The sequence below is a fragment of the Lactuca sativa genome, chromosome 2 (genome assembly GCF_002870075.4).
Source record: "Lactuca sativa cultivar Salinas chromosome 2, Lsat_Salinas_v11, whole genome shotgun sequence".
NCBI lineage: Eukaryota > Viridiplantae > Streptophyta > Magnoliopsida > Asterales > Asteraceae > Lactuca > Lactuca sativa.
Genome location: NC_056624.2, coordinates 48,316,792 through 48,333,750, shown reverse-complemented (window position 1 = coordinate 48,333,750; position 16,959 = coordinate 48,316,792). Strand labels below are relative to the sequence as shown.

The window sequence follows — 16,959 nt, the reverse complement described above, 5'->3', positions numbered from 1 at the left end:
CGAATAACAATTTATTATTTATTTATTTTTAATATAACTATAACTATTTATTATGTATATAATTTATTTTTTCAAATAACTTTAAAAAGTTTCATCTAATAAAAACATTAATATGCATTGCTCTTAAAAATTCTTTACCTATTAAATATTAAATTATAATATACATTTTTAGTAGTTTATAAATTTTTAATCACAACTAAATATTTTTTTGTTTCTTCTATAAAAATTGGATAATATTATAATTATATGTCATTTTAAAATATTTTAATTTTTGAAAAAACAATCCAACCGAATTTTAAATGGATCGGATCGAATCTAATTTGAATTCAATTTAGATTATTTGGATACACATTTTAAAAACCAAAATCAATTTGGATTTCCTTAATATGATCGGACCCTTATATCCAAACAAACGCGGCTGCCCATATCTCACAGCTAAATCAATTCCACAACGTTGGCTACCCACTCGCTCTCCCCTTCTAGGCTTCTACCCCTGGCGCTGACGATCAAAGATAATGGCGACTAGCTCCAGCGATGGTGAAATGACATTGAAGCCGCAAGCTCAACTACCCAATCATCCAAATGATTCGAAGCTACCCCAATAACTGAAAATCATAAACCCTAACCTCCATTCATCCCCAAATCGTATTACTCCTCTCAATCGCACCTCCGCTCCCCCTATTCCCACCACAGATTCCAAGCAACCAACCACTCCCTCCACCGTCAATTCATGGCCGTGTGAACCCTTACGCCGTACCTAACTCCGAGCCATCAACATTCCTAGTTATTCAGGTAAGCCCACTACAACCCTCACTCTCTTTTTAATCGCTTCTAAAGAATAATTAGTTTGCTAGATATATAAAGTTAGGGTTTTTTAGTTGAATGATTTTTGTGGTGATTGTTATTTTGTTAATCTAGGTTTGATTACTGGAAATCTGCTTGATCAGATCTTTATGCCAGATCAATTGCTTTTGCTCTTGGGTTCATCCATCACAGGTATTTGTTAATTTTCAAGGACAAACTTTGCATAATCAGATTCTGAAGTTTTTTCATCCTGTCTTTATTAGTGAACTTAAGTGCTTACTCTTAAATCTTAATTTTGTTGTTATTTCATGTTTTAATCCTTATCAAATGCTAGGTTAATAAGTCACCTTGGTGATTAGTAGATCAATAATGTTTGAGAGCTAGATCATAATCCATCATTTGAGTATCATAATTGATTTATGTTTTAGCTGTTACTGAAAGCAAAAGATTTCAGAGAATGATATTAAAGTTTAGTACTATCTATGGTGAATTCTATCTCCACTTTGTGACATCTCATTGAAAAGGACCCCATAAAGAACACATTCATATAGTATGCCTGAAGAGAACTTTGATGCTGAATCCAATACGAGTAAAAATATCTATTTTTTTTGCTTGGATTGCTATAAAGGGTGTTTTTGAATGTGTTTTAATGTGATTATTATGACAAAAAGAATCATAATAAGATTTTTAGTTGAGTAAAGTTACAAGTAGATAGGTGGTTTTACATAAGGCAAATTGTGGAGCATAGCAACGTCTTTTGCTCTCATTACCAATATACGCAATATAATAACAAATTACTTACATATTTTTATTGATAATAATAGTGCACTTTATTTTTTTTACCTATTATAGCAACATAGTGATACTTGTTAATTAATGATAAAATTATAAATGAATTTGGTGGATTTATAAGACGTTAATAGAAATATATCAGGTGTTATATTCTTGTTTTCATGGTTTGGAGTTAGGTGTGAGAATGAAAGCTCATAAGTAGTTGATTAAATAGATGATGAAGTAAAAAAAGCTCCTAGTTTTGGTGGTCCTTTAAACATTGCAAAATGAGTTATCATGCCTTGATGCAAATTTTGAAATTTTATTACATAGGGTGATGAATAGCAATTTTGTACATAGTAATTTACCTGCATTAGAGTTGATATTTTTACATAAGCAATTTTACAAGGTTTAAAAGTACGGAAAGGATTCTCCAAGCGGTTTCTTTGTGCCTCAAGAGGCTCATCGTAAGCCTCGAGGCGTAAGGTCGAGACGGAATAACAAAATAATTACAAAATATTATATTATACAAAAACACAAAATTATGTTAGTATTTATGAATTTAGTTATTATTTTCATGAAATCTTGAAATTATTATTATTTTATTTTTTACATTTTTATTACGTTTATAATAAATTAAAATAAAATCAGTGAAACAGAGTCTAGTTCTCCACCCTACTGCGTCTCCATTTATAATTTGCATTTAATACACATTAAAAAGTCTTCCATTTCTCCATAAGTCACTAGACTCTTCCTTTTCTCTATAATTAAACTGTCGTCGCTCCTGATTTCTTCCTATTAAATGAACTAATTTCTTCCTACTAATGAACTTCATGTTAGTACTATTCCTTCAACAACACTTAGGGGCTGTTTGTTTTTTTTGTGAAGAGCTGTGCAACCACTTTTGTCTGCGCCGCGCAGACAACGCGCAGACATATGCCCTCGCAGAGTGTTTGTTTTTTGGAAGTGCGCAGACCAAAAAACGTCTGCGCGAGGTCTTCCTAGCGCAGACATAGGCCACTGTCTTCAAAAGTCTTCAAACCTCATTTTAACCTTAAAAAAAAAAAGACCACCCGTTTTTTTTTTCCTTTCTCTTTTTGCTGAAAATGCATTTTTAATGTTTATGACATGAAATTAAGTTTAAAAAATTAATTTATTTCAACAGCTGCAGACGTTAAAACCAAACAGTCTTCTTATTGCAGACTGCAGACATTTGGTTCACCTCTTCTGCCGCAGAGGCTTGCAGATGTAGTCCGCAGAATGCAGACATTTTGGCTTCAAAAAAACAAACAACACCTTACTTTGTTGCCCCTGTTTCTCCTCTTCTTGTTCCATCTCTTCATGGTCTTTCAAGTGCCCCTACCGTGTAAACAACTTATGGGTTTCAAATAATCGGAGGGTAAGAAGTGTGATTATAAATAAGGATAGGTATGTTTTTTTTTTTTTTTTTTTTTTTTTTTTTTTTTTTTTTAATATCAGTTTTTCTTCTTTTATTCATTTCAACAAAGAACTGCCTCAATCCGCTTGTCACCACTTCGCCCCGCCTTGAACCGCCTCAACCAGGTAAGGTGTACGTCTCAGATGAGGCTATAGAGGCACTGCCTATTAAGTGGTTTTCTTTTTTTTGTTTGTTTTCCTTCCACACAATCATGTAAATATTTTAGTTTAACATGGTAGTGGAAGCATTTTGACTCTTTTTGGATTTGGTGGCTTTTAAATCTTAATGCATGCTTCATGGAAATTGTTACTTTAACTAAGAGAACGTGTTATGAGCTCCACTAGCCATTGTATTAACTAAGAAAAGCCTAGGTTCTTGGATTGTTATAGCTAAATCAGAGATTCATTACAATCACATTGACTTCTAATGATTTATCTAACAAATGTTCAAATGATGAAATTCCATTGTTAAGCATTTCCTCCATATTGATTTACACAAATTCTTACTGGTTTAATTTGTGCTAGTTAAAGTTAGATTTTAACAAGTATTTTTACAATTTGAACCAATCTCCGTGGATTCGATCCCTTACCATTAAACACTATCTTTTGTGCAATTTCTAGGGTTAATTATGGATGGAGTAATTGTACTGTGATTGCTTGTGAAAACTCCACAATCTATCAAAGATAATTTGGGATACTTTGTTTCGGTCCAGAAAATATCAACCTAATGTAATCTTTGTTTCTTTACATGCTATAAATGGCTTCCCATTGTTTTTCGATAAATATCGGTAAATAAAGAGTGTGAAATGAGGTGGCAGAAATGGTTATGAGTTAGTGATAAACTTGTTCACGGAACACGTAAACTGAATGTGTCAAGGAATCCCATTTTATTTATCATTCGATAAATGTTGTTTTTGGAGGGATTGATATAAAATGGTTTTCTCGAGGTCTTTTTGAGTGATGGTTAACGTCATGGTAGTGGTGACGTAAATTGTACTACGACCAACTTCAATTTCATTTGACAAGTAAAAGGAACTCATCAAGCTTTGATGAATCTTTGTTGATGAAGTTGTCATAGTTGTCTTGAGAAGGTGATGACAGAAGATCTTAGTGATAGCGCAAGAGGAACATGTTTCTAGCCCTTTTTTTTTTCGCCGTCCCTTTTCCTAAGAAATTACTAATCTCTTCAGTAATCAGAGAAACAAAGCTCAATCAAACACAAATTTAGGGGGAGAAATAAACAAAAACCAAACAAAAATTTAAAATTTCAAAATTCAAAAAACATTAGAAAATCAGAAAATCAAAAATATGTTGCTGATAGATTTTGTTTGTAGGTGATGTGTCGGGAAGTGATATAATCATGTGATAACAAACAATCTGAATCTGTGTAAGGTACCAAAGTTGAATTGTCTAACCTCTGTGTTCGATGTGCTGGTAGGCACGAAAGTTTTTAGAATGGATTTGATTAGGATCAAATGAACTTAAGGAATCTAGAGACCTGACAAATCTTGACCTAGATAGTTCCATTTAGCCTGACAATACTACGCTTGGGTAGGTTGAGTAGAGAGATATACATGAGAATCTGCGAATACATTAAATGATCTGTATCTAGAACTGTGGATTAACTTTTCCTTGATGTGCGGACTTCGTTCTTAATTCCGGTATTGACGGGGCAACTGGGGAATTCCGATAAATTAGGTCTGTAGAAAATTATTTTCTTTCTTTCTATCTGTTAGTCATATGTTGCTTCCTCTACTGATTGGAAAAGATCTGACCTGAAATGCAACATATGCAACTCTGTCTCTCTGCATCTTTTTCTATGTTATTCTTCCTACTTGTTAGCCATATGTTGTCTCTTTTGCGTGATTAACAATCCGACCTGGTACACAGCATATGAAACCTTCTACTTCTCAATCCCTCTAAACTCTGGTTAGTCATATATTTCACTCTCTGCGTGATTGGAAGAGATCCGACCTGAGTGTACAACATATGCATTTTATATCTAACTTCTTCGTTAATAATTGTCTGCTCATCTGAAGTAAGGAGTATTCTGGAAAACCTTGATTATTAGGGTATATTAGGAAGCGGAAAACACGTTCTAATACAATTAAAATTGAACATTTTATAGGTTGTCTGTAGATCTTGCTGTTCAATTTAGGTGGACAACAATATCCTAAATTTGTCACAACATTTCGTGTTTAAGTGGACTACAATATCGGCGATTGACCAGACATGAACATGAAGGTAGAAGTACCGATAAGTGGATTAAGGCTGTCTAACAACTTTGATCCCAATATCATGAAAATATTATTAGCATTAGTTGCGGTGAAATTAGTGTTAATTCATTGTAGTTTCAATTTTATTTTTTTATTTTATTTTCATTTTTCCAAATATTTAAAAAAATTAAAAATTTTAATTAAGAATAATAATAATACTTTAGTTTGATTTTTAAAATTTGTTTCATTTTATTTTTATTTTTTAGTCCTCAATGTTTTTTTTTTTAAAATTTTTTTTAATGTTTGGGTATTGGGCTTTATTTTTAAAGCATTATGGGTTGCAGCCCATAGATTTTGGACCGAGTATATAAGGTTTTCAATTCCAGCCGAAAAATCTTTACCTCTTCATTTTGTTTCTCTTGGCCGTAAACCCTGATTTTCTCTCTCTACTCTTTGAATTTTTTTTTTCGTGAAATTGACTGATTGTACGTGTAGGTATGCTATTTTCGATCCTCAGAATGTCATTCTCGCATCGAATCGACCTGTATTAAGGGTGTAATCGAAGAAAAATCGTGTACGGAGTTTACGGCCAGACTTTTTAAGGCCAAGAGCTTACGGCCAGAGCTTACGACCATGAACTCCCTTTGACCGTAAAAACTCAGTTTTGGTCAACAAAATTTGATTTTTCTTCATTTGTTTCACTTAAGAGCCTAATTAAACTTCAACATGAGTAAAACATCAATTTTAAATGTTTAAATAAATTGTTTTCTCACTTGGTTTGGTTTGTGCAGGTTGAAATGACAGATCTAAAATTCGCTGATAGTCACAACTTGGCAATTCTTTTGGCTGATCCTCCTGTTGCTCATGGAGAGTTCAAGTCAATGATACATGGATTAAGGAAATGTTGCCTGACCACTGCTCTTACCGTGAATCCAACAATTTATCAAGACGTATTCAAAGCATTCTGGAGGTCAGCTGACATAAAGAAAAGAGAAGATGGATCTGTATCTGTTGAAGCTACTGTAAAGGGTTGCAAAATCATCATAACAGAACAATTCATCAGGGACGTTTTGAAAATCGACGATCAATCTACCTTCCCTACTGAGATTGAAATAGATCAAGTTCAGGAAGTTCTCAACAAGATGGGCTATGAAGGCGAATTTCCTCCGACAATGAAGAAGCTGCTACCACCTTACTGGAGATTCTTAGCTCATGTCTTTGTGAGCTGCATATCGGGAAGAAAATCTGGCGCATATGAAATTTCTTTAAGGAACACAGTTGCCATCATTTACTTGTTGCGGGACTGAGTTTCAACTTCTCCAAGTTCATCCTTGACGAGCTGATTGTAAACATCAAAGGAAAAACAAGGGACAAGTTCTTGATGTATCCAAGGTTCATTCAAGTCTTCATCAACGAGTAATTTCCTGTGATTGTTAAAGAAGGAGAAACTCTAGACATGAAGTCTCTCGGGCCAAACACTGTCGGACTAATCAAGCAAAACCGAAAGGGAAAACTTACTTTTCAAGGAAAGTATCCCTTAGTGAAGTTTGGTATGTTTGCCGATTCAAGCGAGGCATCTGAGTCTCATGAGTCTTCAGACCGCATAACTTCTGAAGATGATGTTGATCTCTCAGGTTATGCCTCGTTGTTTGACAGTATTTGTGATGTTGCTCATCTAGCAATAAAGATAAGGGATACAAAAGATGTTCTTGAAACAATGCCTCCTACTTCCACCCAAATGACTGACACTACAACACCTATGGAGACAACTTTATGGATTCCTCTTTTGAGGATGTTATTCCCACTACTGAGCCATTTGTGAGTGAACCGTTGACGACTCAGACCTCCCAGCCTCCATTGAAAAAGAAAAGACGTGATCCGAGGCAGGGAGTATTCATTCCAGAACAATCTCAAGGCCATCTGACTCAACCAACAACTACTCCAACAACTACTTTTGCTGTTGATTCATCTGTACCATCCCACGAAGGACCAAGCACCATTTTTGAAGTTGGTGGTTCATCAGCTCTCCCAAGATCAGCTCCTCCTAGGCCTTTTCATGTTGCTGCCTCTGTGAGGCTTGCTATGTATCTGGCCCAACAACAAAGCTCAGTGCCTTCCTCCTACGCTAAAAGAGTTTCTATAGAGGAAAGCCACCCAGGAGAGGATGATTCCACCATGCACGAACTTAGAAAGGAGATCGGCGTGCTAAACCAGAAAAACATTGAGCTTGATATTCGTGTAGCTGATCTTGAAGCCGAAAAAGCTCAACTTAACATTCGTGTTGCGGATCTTGAAGCAGATAAAACTCTGAAATCAAAGCAAATCTCTGATCTGCAAACACACTTGGGAACCATAACTGCATGCTACTTTGACTTGAAGAAGACACTGGCAGAGAAATTTGGCGACAAATTCAAATCATCCGTTCAAGAATTCAATGTTGGCCAGTCATCTCAATCCCCCTGTTGACCTGCCTGCTGAAAGAAGAACTCGGACCGTTGATTGTTTAGAAAAAGAATAAGTTCAAGCACCCAACATTGTTGCACTAAAACGCGCCAAATTAGCAACATCCGCCAAGAAAAAGCAACTATTGTTCAAGAAGAGCTCATATCAGAACGCTCCTGGAGATCAACCCAAGTTACCGTCACTGATCTTGAAAAGAAAAATTTGGACACAAGTATGGTGATAGATCAAGAATTGTCTCATGGGGTTTTCATGATAGGGTAAACATGTGGATAGTGAGACGAAAAAGCTCAAACGTGGAGTATTACAAAGACTTCAATGATTTCAGTTCATGTACAAGGGTTGATCTTTCAGAACTATCTAGTGCCCCATTTGCAAATCCATCAGGTGATCCATGGGCAACTCATTTCAAGCTTTGTTGGAAGACCAAGTAAAGAAGGGATTTCCTAACATGAAGACTGCTCAAATCTAGCCTCAAACTAAAGGGGAGATCGAAGTGTCTAGTTTATGGTTTGGGCTAGGCTATCTAATGTATAGGTCTTAATGGGTCTTTTGTCATGTAATAAAGTTGTTTGGAAGTGTTTACGACCAAAAGTCTGTTTACAGCCATAAACCTGTTTACGGCCAGCCTTTCCCCTATATAAAGGGCTTGTTAGAGTCTGTCAGTAGTTGTTGTCAGTCGATAGAGTTTATGGTCATTGTCCAAGTTGTACCTGACGTTTTTGTGATATTAACGTGTGCAAATCTTGGTTCATTCATCTTCAACTCCATTCTTATCTTATTCGATTGTTAGTTGCTTGATCACTAGTTAAGATCTTTGTTTCCAGGACCTTACAGCTATCAGAGGTTTATCATAGATTTTTCCAAGATTGTTGTTCTTCTCACCAAATTGACCAGGAAGGGTGTTATCTTTGCTTAGGTGTTAGCCCTTACGGAGGGAGTAAATGACTTCATAGTCTACTGTGATGAATCTATATCAGGAATGGGTGTTGTATTGATGCAGAGAGGGCACGTGATAACATATGCGTCGAGGCAGCTGAAGCCTCACGTGACGAGATATCCCACTCATGATTTGGAGCTGGGGGCGGTGTATTCGCCTTCAAGATTTGGCGCCACTATCTATATGGAGTCCGATGTACCATATACACGAACTATAAGAGACTGAAGTACCTTATAGATCAGTCCAACCTGAATATGAGACATAGGAGGTGGTTGGATGTGGTAAAGAATTACGACTGTGAGATTTTGTATCATCTTGGCAAGGCTAATGTGGTAGCCGATGCCCTGAGTCGTAGAGCAACGAGTGCTCTGATCCGAGACATGTGTATAAAGATGACGGTGATGACTCCAGTCTTAGATGGCATCCAAGAGACCTAAGCGGTGGCCATGAGACTAGAGAACCATAAGAGAGAGCGGGTGATCGAACAAATTTGCGTTTGAGATTGACAGTCGGGGGTTTATGACTTTTCATGGGTGGATATGGGTGCCATATATAGGTGGAGCCCGACGTACTTTGATAGATGAGGCCCATAGGTCGAGATTTTCGATCCACCCTGGGGGCATGGGTAGTCGAGAGATGTTTGACCTGTTGTCAGGTCAAGGTAGAGCATCAGCATCCCCATGGCCAGTTGCAGCCTTTGGAGATTCCCCTGTGGAAATGAGAACAGATCTCCATGGATTTTATTACCAACTTACCGAGCATTGCGATGGGTGTCGACGCGATATGGGTGATTGTAGATTGGTTAACAAAGAGTGCTCACTTTTTGGCTATAAGTGAGAACTCTTTTGCAGAGAAACTGGCCGAGGTCTACGTTCGAGAGGTGGTGGCACGGCACGGAGTGCCAACATCGATAGTGTTAGATCGTGATGTACGTTTTACTTCCAGGATCTGGAGGAAATTTCATGAGGAGTTGGGTACCCGGCTACATTTGAGCACCGCATACCACCCACAGATAGACGGGCAGAGCAAGCGGACGATTCAGAGGATCGAGGACATGCTATGCGCATGTGTTATGGATTTTGGAGGGAGTTGGGACTCATACCTGCCATTGACTGAGTTTTCATACAACAACCATCATTCCAGTATTAGGATGCCTCCTTTGAGCTTTTATATAGGAGGAGGTGCCATACTCCCATCTGTTGGGGGGAGGTCAGGCGGAGAGTGATGGGGAACATTGAGATAGTGCTCAAGACGACATAACAGATCTCCAATAGGTTAGACAGAGGTTGCTGATGGTCCAGAGTCGTCAGAAGAGTTACGCCGATCGGAGACGTTCCGAACTAAAGTTCCAGGTCGATGATTTTATCCTCCTGAAGGTATCCCCATGGAAAGGGGTGATTTGATTCAGTAAACGGGGCAAGCTGGACCCTAGATACATTGGTCCTTTCAGAGTGATTGCTCGAGTAGGTAAGTTAGCTTATCGGTTAGAGCTGCTTGCAGAGTTGAGCTAGATTCATGACACCTTCCATGTATCCCAGCTGAAGAAGTGTGTAGCCGACGAGACGGTAGTTGTCCCTTTAGTGGACATTCAGGTTGATGATCGTCTGAACATCATCAAGAAGACAGTGACGATTTTGGATAAGAAGGTGAAGGTTCAGTGGCAACATCGTAGGGGTTCGAAATGAACTTGGGAGTCAGAGTCCGAGATGCGCGAGCAGTACTCAGAGTTATTTCTAGAGGATGACTTCGTGTGCGAAGTCTAATCCTAGTGGGGGAGAATTGTAACACCCCGAAATAAGGTATGTATTGATAACCCTTAGGTCCTGTTTGATATACGTCTGACCCGGCCCGATCATACGTTTTTTGCTGACTCGGTCAGCTATTCTTGTTTGGGAAACAGATTTTGCATGTTTGACTCGGTAAGTTAGATCTGGACGGGAAAGATATGAGATATCTACTGACTGAGAAAGTTCCCAAAAGTGCCCTTCCCTTTCCTTGCACTGCGTTCAAGTTTCAGCGCCTCCATATGGATCTTCTCTCTTCAACGGTCGATGATCAGAACCTTTTCTCCCCACCTATTGGTGATTTCAACCACTACACCTGTACCGATCGAAGATATCTTATCATTAGGTACGACTTCCCTCGTCTCGATTGCCTTTTTTTTAGTTGTTTCTCTTCCGATTTCTTGATGTTTGTGTTCCGATTTTTCAACAGACCTTTCCTGTTCCGATTTTTGCTGTTTGTGTTCAGATTTTGTTGTTGTTGTTCTTCTGATTTCTTGCTGATTTGTTGTTTATTTTGATTTTTCCTTGTTCTTCTTTTGATGCAGATTGTTAAATCTAATGAACTATTTCGTATAATCATCTCAATCCGTTGTAAGTACAAACTGATTATCCATTCGTCATCGTCAATTTGATGACATATGACTTCTCCAACCATTGAGTTCTTATAAGTGCCGTCTGATTCTTATCATCACCTAGTATGATTAAACTTCAGAATATGCATATCTTCAATTAGCTGAATGATATCTTAATTTATATGTTTTTATTTCGATTTGATGCCTTAAACTGCATTTGCTGCTTTATAAATTCATATGTTTATAATTTTGAATGGCTTGAAGTTGTCAGTAATCACTACTAATTTGCAATATTTTTGCAGAATTAATCAGGTAGCTTGTAATGTATGTTTATTAAACTCTTGCCAACAATTTTCAAAAGTTTTTAACGATATAGAGGGAAGATAAAGGTCGATTATGCTATGTCTTTAGCTCTCTTGATGGATCTTGCCCAAAGAAAGTCAATTACCTTGTGTATTTTGTTTCCTTTTGCTGGTTTTAAATTAAAAGGAACATGTTAGAATATGATTTAAGATGTTATTGGTTATGCTTCAGATCAGTTAAAGGTAGTATCAACTTTAGGAGGCTAAACACTCTTTGTTAATGTTGATAATGTGTTCCATTTTTTTGACCAAATTGTCCCTAAGCTTTTGTTCCTCTCCGGTTTATGATAAACATCATCATTGGTTCTTGGAGTCTAAAATAAGCAAACTTTTGTTGCCTAGTTTAGTACTTGTCAAGTTTATCTTATTTTGCTCGGTTCAAGTTGTAGATACTCAATTTTGGACGAAATTGCCCCTGAACTTTTGTACTTGCCCTTGAGTTTTTTTTTACCTGTTAGTTGGAAGACTTCATTCAAACATCTTTCTTTAAAATCAATAGAATGCTCTTTTTTACTTGTTTTTTTTAACTTTGTAGATATGGAGAGTTGAAGACCATGAAGTTGTCTTCTTTAGAAGTCATGCGGGTTTGTTTAAATTTTACAAAAAAAAACATGTATTTGTTACCGAGGTGGAATAGGTTGGATGCAACTACCAAACCATTTTGTTGCGAAGATTAGGAAGAAGACAATTGAAGATTGTTATTTTATGTTTAAAATGACGGATTTCGGAAACCATTTGGGTTTAGAACTTTATTATTTTGAAGCAATTTTGATTGTTTGTTATTAGAACTTGTGTTAATATGAGAAAGTTAAATTATTTTTTTTAATAAAAATGTTAATTTGAAGTTATGTATGTCAAATAGAGTTATTATTATCATTTTTTTGTAAAAAGGTAATATGGTCATTTTTACATTATGTTCTGTCCGGTTCTATTTTTACCAACAAGTTTCAGACAACTTGTTCGGTTCTGTTCCAGTCTTACCAAACGTTATACAAATTATTTGTAATGTCCAGTCCTATTCTGTTTAGTTCGGTCCAATCTAGTTCTGTTCCACCCAGTTCATCTACCAAGCGGTACCTAATTGTGTTATTATTATTTAGGATGATGTTGATTACATTAGTAGAAAACTGTTTTATGTTTAAAATTGTTCTTGATCATGATAAAAGTTATGATAAATTATTTTAAATATTAATGTTTTAGGATGGTTTAGAACGAGGGTAAAATGGTCATTTATCATCAGTAAACACATCTAGTCAGATGTACAATCAAACAACATGATTTCTTAGTCGGTCAGGATTTCTTACCCAGATAGACCTTTCCCAATCAACACTTTCTCACTCAGCAACTATCAAACGGGGCCTTACTTTTATTGAATTGTCAAAACTAGCCCTTAATTGAGAAAAGGTGGCAAATGAGTACGCGGGGCGTACATGTGTGAACGCTCAGCGTACTCATGTTCGTATTATGGACGCGGAGACCACCTAGTACGCTGGGCGTACCAGAGGGTATGCTAGGCGTGTTAGGCTTAGAGTGAAAACCCTAATTGTATGGTGTGTCCCTATTTAAGGAACTTGATAACCTCATTTCCATCCACCATTTCCAGCCTTCAACTTCCCTTAACCCCTAAATTCATTTCTTGTAGCTTGTGTGAGTATTTGAGTTTTCTTGAGTGATCTTGTGGGATTCTTTTGTGAAGAAGGAGCTTTGAAGGAAGAAGAGTTGGTGTCCAAGCTTTTGGATATGATTTTCTCTGTGGTTGGTGCATCATTCAGAGGTATCAAGCTCAAAGCTTTCTCATTGTTCGATTAGTTCATGTCTTGGTCCATTTTTAAGGTTTTATGTCCCAAGCTTGAAGCTTTATGAGTTTTGTGAACTCCATAGCCAAATACATGTCCATTTAGGTGTTTCTAAAATGAGATTTTAGACGTCAAGATCTCTCCATGCATGAGATATGAGGACCCGTATGAGTAAAGGATAAGAGTTTATGAGATTTAGACTTGTCCAGCCATACTAAGGCTTAAAGTCACCGACTTTATGGAGTAATGGACCTTATCTAGCACATATCTGTAGTAGTAGCAATGGTCTTAACGGATTAAGAGTAAAAGAGTGAACATTATCGCATAAAATCTCAATGGGCTCCTTTATAGCTATCATAACTCCAAGGTCTCCAACGATGTTCTTCAACCATATAGCTTCCTTTGTCGCTCCACTTGCAGCTATATACTCCGATTCGCACGTTGAATCAACTACGGTCTCCTGTTTGGAACTTTTCCAACTAACAGCTCCTCCATTAAGGGTAAACACCCAGCCTGACTAAGAACGGAAGTTGTCTCTGCCGGTCTAAAAACTGGCGTCACTATACCCTATAACACTTAAGTCATCACTGCCACCATGCACAAGGGCCCATTCCTTTGTACTTCACATATACTTAAAAATGTTCTTAACTACTATCCAATGAACTTTATTCGAGTTTCCCTGATATCGGCTAACCATGCTCAAAGCAAAAGTCATGTCAGGGTGAATACATGTCATAGCGTACATGATCGAGCCAATGGCAGAATCATATTGTACTCGACTCATTTCCGCTATCTCTGCATCAGTACTTGAACTTTGAGTCTTACTTAGTTTGGTATTGCTCTGAATAGGTAACTCCCCTTTCTTGGAATTCTCCATGTTAAAACGTTTTAGCACTTTATCTATGTAAGTACTTTGACTAAGTCCAATTAGTCTTCTACTCTTATTTCTCAAGATCCTTATCCCCAGAATATAAGCAGCTTCTCCTAGATCCTTCATAGCGAAACACTTCCCAAGCTAGGCGTTAACCTCCTGCAAGGTTGGAACCTCGTTTCCTATAAGCAGTATGTCATCGACATACAACACTAGAAAGCTAACTATACTCCCACTAGCTTTGACATATACACATGACTCATCCTCACTCTTAGAGAAACCAAACTCCTTGACTTTCTCATCAAAGAAAAGATTCCATCTGCGAGAAACTTGCTTCAATCCAAAGATGGATTTCTCAAGCTTAGACACTCTATTGGGGTATTTAGCATCCACAAAACCTTCTGGCTGACACATGTAAACATCTTCAACCAGCTTCCCATTAAGGAAAGTGGTTTTGACATCCATCTGCCATATTTCATAATCATGAAACACAACGATGGCTAACATAACCCTGATAGATTTAATCTTAGCCACTAGTGAGAAGGTCTCATCATAATCAACCCCCAGGGTTTGAGTAAAGCCCTTCGCAACCAGTAGTGCCTTGAACGTGTGCACCTTTCAATCCATGTCAGTTTTCTTCTTGAATATCCATTTACACCCAACTGTCTTTCGACCTGGTACATTGTCAATCAAGTTCCAAACTTGATTGTCGTACATGGGCTTGATCTAAGCTGTCTATTGCCTCTTTCCATTTGACAGACTCAGGGCCCGCCATGGCTTCCTTGTAGTTATTAGGTTCATCCAAATTTATTAGTGTACTGTCATTGATAAACATATCACCTTCTGCAGTTATATGGAAACCATATAATACAGGTGGAATGCTAACTCTACTGGAACGTCTAAGATGTAATGACATCAACTGGTTCAACAAGAACCTCTTCCTCAGGTTGAGCACTAGTGTTAGAGGTTCCTTCGCCGCTCGATTCTTGAATCTCTTCAAGATCAATTGTCCTCCCACTGTCCTCTTGGAATATGAGTTCCCTCTCACGGAAAACTCCTCTCCTTGCTATGAAGACCACATTATCACTAGGTCTGTAGAATAGATATCCAAAGGATTTCTATGGGTAGCCTATGTAAATACACCGCTCACTTTGAGGTTCAAGCTTTTCGTGAGTCTCTCGTCTTACGAAAGCTTCACAACCCCAAACCTTGATGTGTGCCAACGAGGGAACCTTCCTTGTCCACATCTTGTGAGGTGTTTTGGCAACCTTCTTAGTTGACACTAGATTAAGGATATGGGCGACAATCTCTAAGGAATACCCCCAGAATGAGATTGGTAGCGAAGCTTGACTCATCATGGAACGAACCATCTCCAACAAGGTTCGATTGCGCCTCTCAGCCACACCATTAAGTTGTAGTGTCCTAGAAGGTGTCAGTTGTGAAACAGTTCCACATTCCTTAAGATAGTCATGGAACTCGATACTAAGATATTTACCACCTCTGTCATATCTGAGCATTTTTATCTTACTGCCTAATTGATTCTCCATTTCTTGCTTAAACTCTTTTGAACTTTTCAAAGGTCTCTGACTTATGTTTGATTAAGTACATATATCCATATAGGCTATAATCATCAGTAAAAGTCACATAGAAGCGATTAGCATCCCTTGTGGTGGATCTGAAGGGCCCACACATATCTGTGTGTATGAGATCCAACAATCCTTCACCTCTTTCACAAGTACCAGTGAAAGGTAATTTAGTCATCTTCCCAAGTAAACAAGACTCGCATGTGTCATCTGACTTAAGGTCAAATGACTCCAACACTCCATCCTTTTGGAGTTGGGCGATGCGCTTCTTGTTGACATGTCCAAGACAACAATGCCTTGTCTAAACCATTAGACGAATCAATATGCAATACATTATTTCCTAAGTTATCTACAACCATCAAAGTTTCATATACACCATTACAAGGAAATGCTTCAAAATAAAAAGTACCATTGTAATAAGCATTTATAGAACAAATTTCATTATTAAATGAATATCTAAATCCTTGTCTGTGCAAACCATGAAAAGAAATAATATTCCTCGTCATTTTTGACGAGTAACAACAATCATTCAAATCTAAACCTAACTCACTACTAAGCACTAAATAGTAAACTCCGATCTTGGTAACAGGTGATGATTTCCTATTGCCCATTATTAGGTTCATCTTCCCATGCTCCACATCCCTACTTCTTCTTAGTCACTGCAAGTAAGAACAAATGTGAAAACCGCATCCTGTATCAAGGACCCAAGAACTTGCATGTGATGGGTTTTTAGGCAGAATAGTATAAATACATGCAAAGGTGGGCTTTATCTTCCCATCCTTGATGTCCTACAAGTACTTCAGGCAGCTTCGTTTCCAATGCCCCTTTTCATGGCAGTAGAAGCACGTTTCTTCTTTTGGATCAGAGGAGGGAGGGACAGAACCGATTTCACCTTTGGATCTACTAGAAGAAGATCCATCATGTGACTTTCCCTTCCAGTTCTTCTAGGGAGCTTTCCTCTTTTTCCCCTTTCCATGTCCAATAGCCAGGACTGGGGTAGCAGCAGGAGTCGATTCAAAACTTTTTCCTTTTAATCCACTTTTAGTAGTTCTTAACAAACCTTGAAGTTTACTCAAGGTGACTTCCTCCTTGCTTAGATGATAAGTCATCTGGAACTAATCATAACAGGGATATAAAGAGTGCAAGACTATGTCTACACTAGCTCTTCATCAAAGTTGGCATTCAAATGGAGCAAACGATCCACATACCTTTGCATCCTTTTCACTTGGGTCGTGATGGAATCTCCATCCTTCATTTTGGTTGTTGTGAATGAGGTGACTATTTCTTACTAGTACTACTACTTGTTATCTTAAGTATATTAGGATAATGTTGATTAAAACATTGGAAAAACATACAATAAAAC

The 16,959-nt window shown here is 37.5% G+C and overlaps 1 protein-coding gene across 11 annotated transcripts; it reads left to right on the top strand.

The window, feature by feature from the left end:
* Window positions 1–405: 405 nt before the first annotated feature.
* On the top strand, window positions 406–12,159 carry LOC111895576 (uncharacterized). Of its 11 annotated transcripts, none has more exons than XR_008230142.1 (8): window positions 406–792; window positions 919–996; window positions 2,778–3,003; window positions 3,084–5,256; window positions 5,724–5,878; window positions 6,020–10,758; window positions 10,958–11,003; window positions 11,882–12,159. XR_008230142.1 is itself a non-coding variant. In XM_042899050.2 (4 exons), the coding sequence occupies exon 4, from the start codon at window positions 7,002–7,004 to the stop codon at window positions 7,692–7,694; it is 693 nt and encodes a 230-aa protein (XP_042754984.1). In that variant the 5' UTR covers window positions 411–792; window positions 919–996; window positions 5,724–5,878; window positions 6,020–7,001; the 3' UTR covers window positions 7,695–8,446. The 11 variants fall into 11 exon arrangements, 4 of the variants coding, with proteins under 4 accessions (XP_042754984.1, XP_042754980.1, XP_042754982.1 ...); XR_008230144.1 differs by lacking the exon at window positions 11,882–12,159 and having other exon boundaries at window positions 6,020–10,427; window positions 10,529–10,758; window positions 10,958–11,277; XR_008230143.1 differs by lacking the exon at window positions 10,958–11,003.
* Window positions 12,160–16,959: the final 4,800 nt, after the last annotated feature.

Bases quoted from the DNA above. Each gene is read 5' to 3' on its own strand.
- LOC111895576 (XM_042899048.2), top strand. From the start codon at position 7,002: ATGGATTCCTCTTTTGAGGATGTTATTCCCACTACTGAGCCATTTGTG.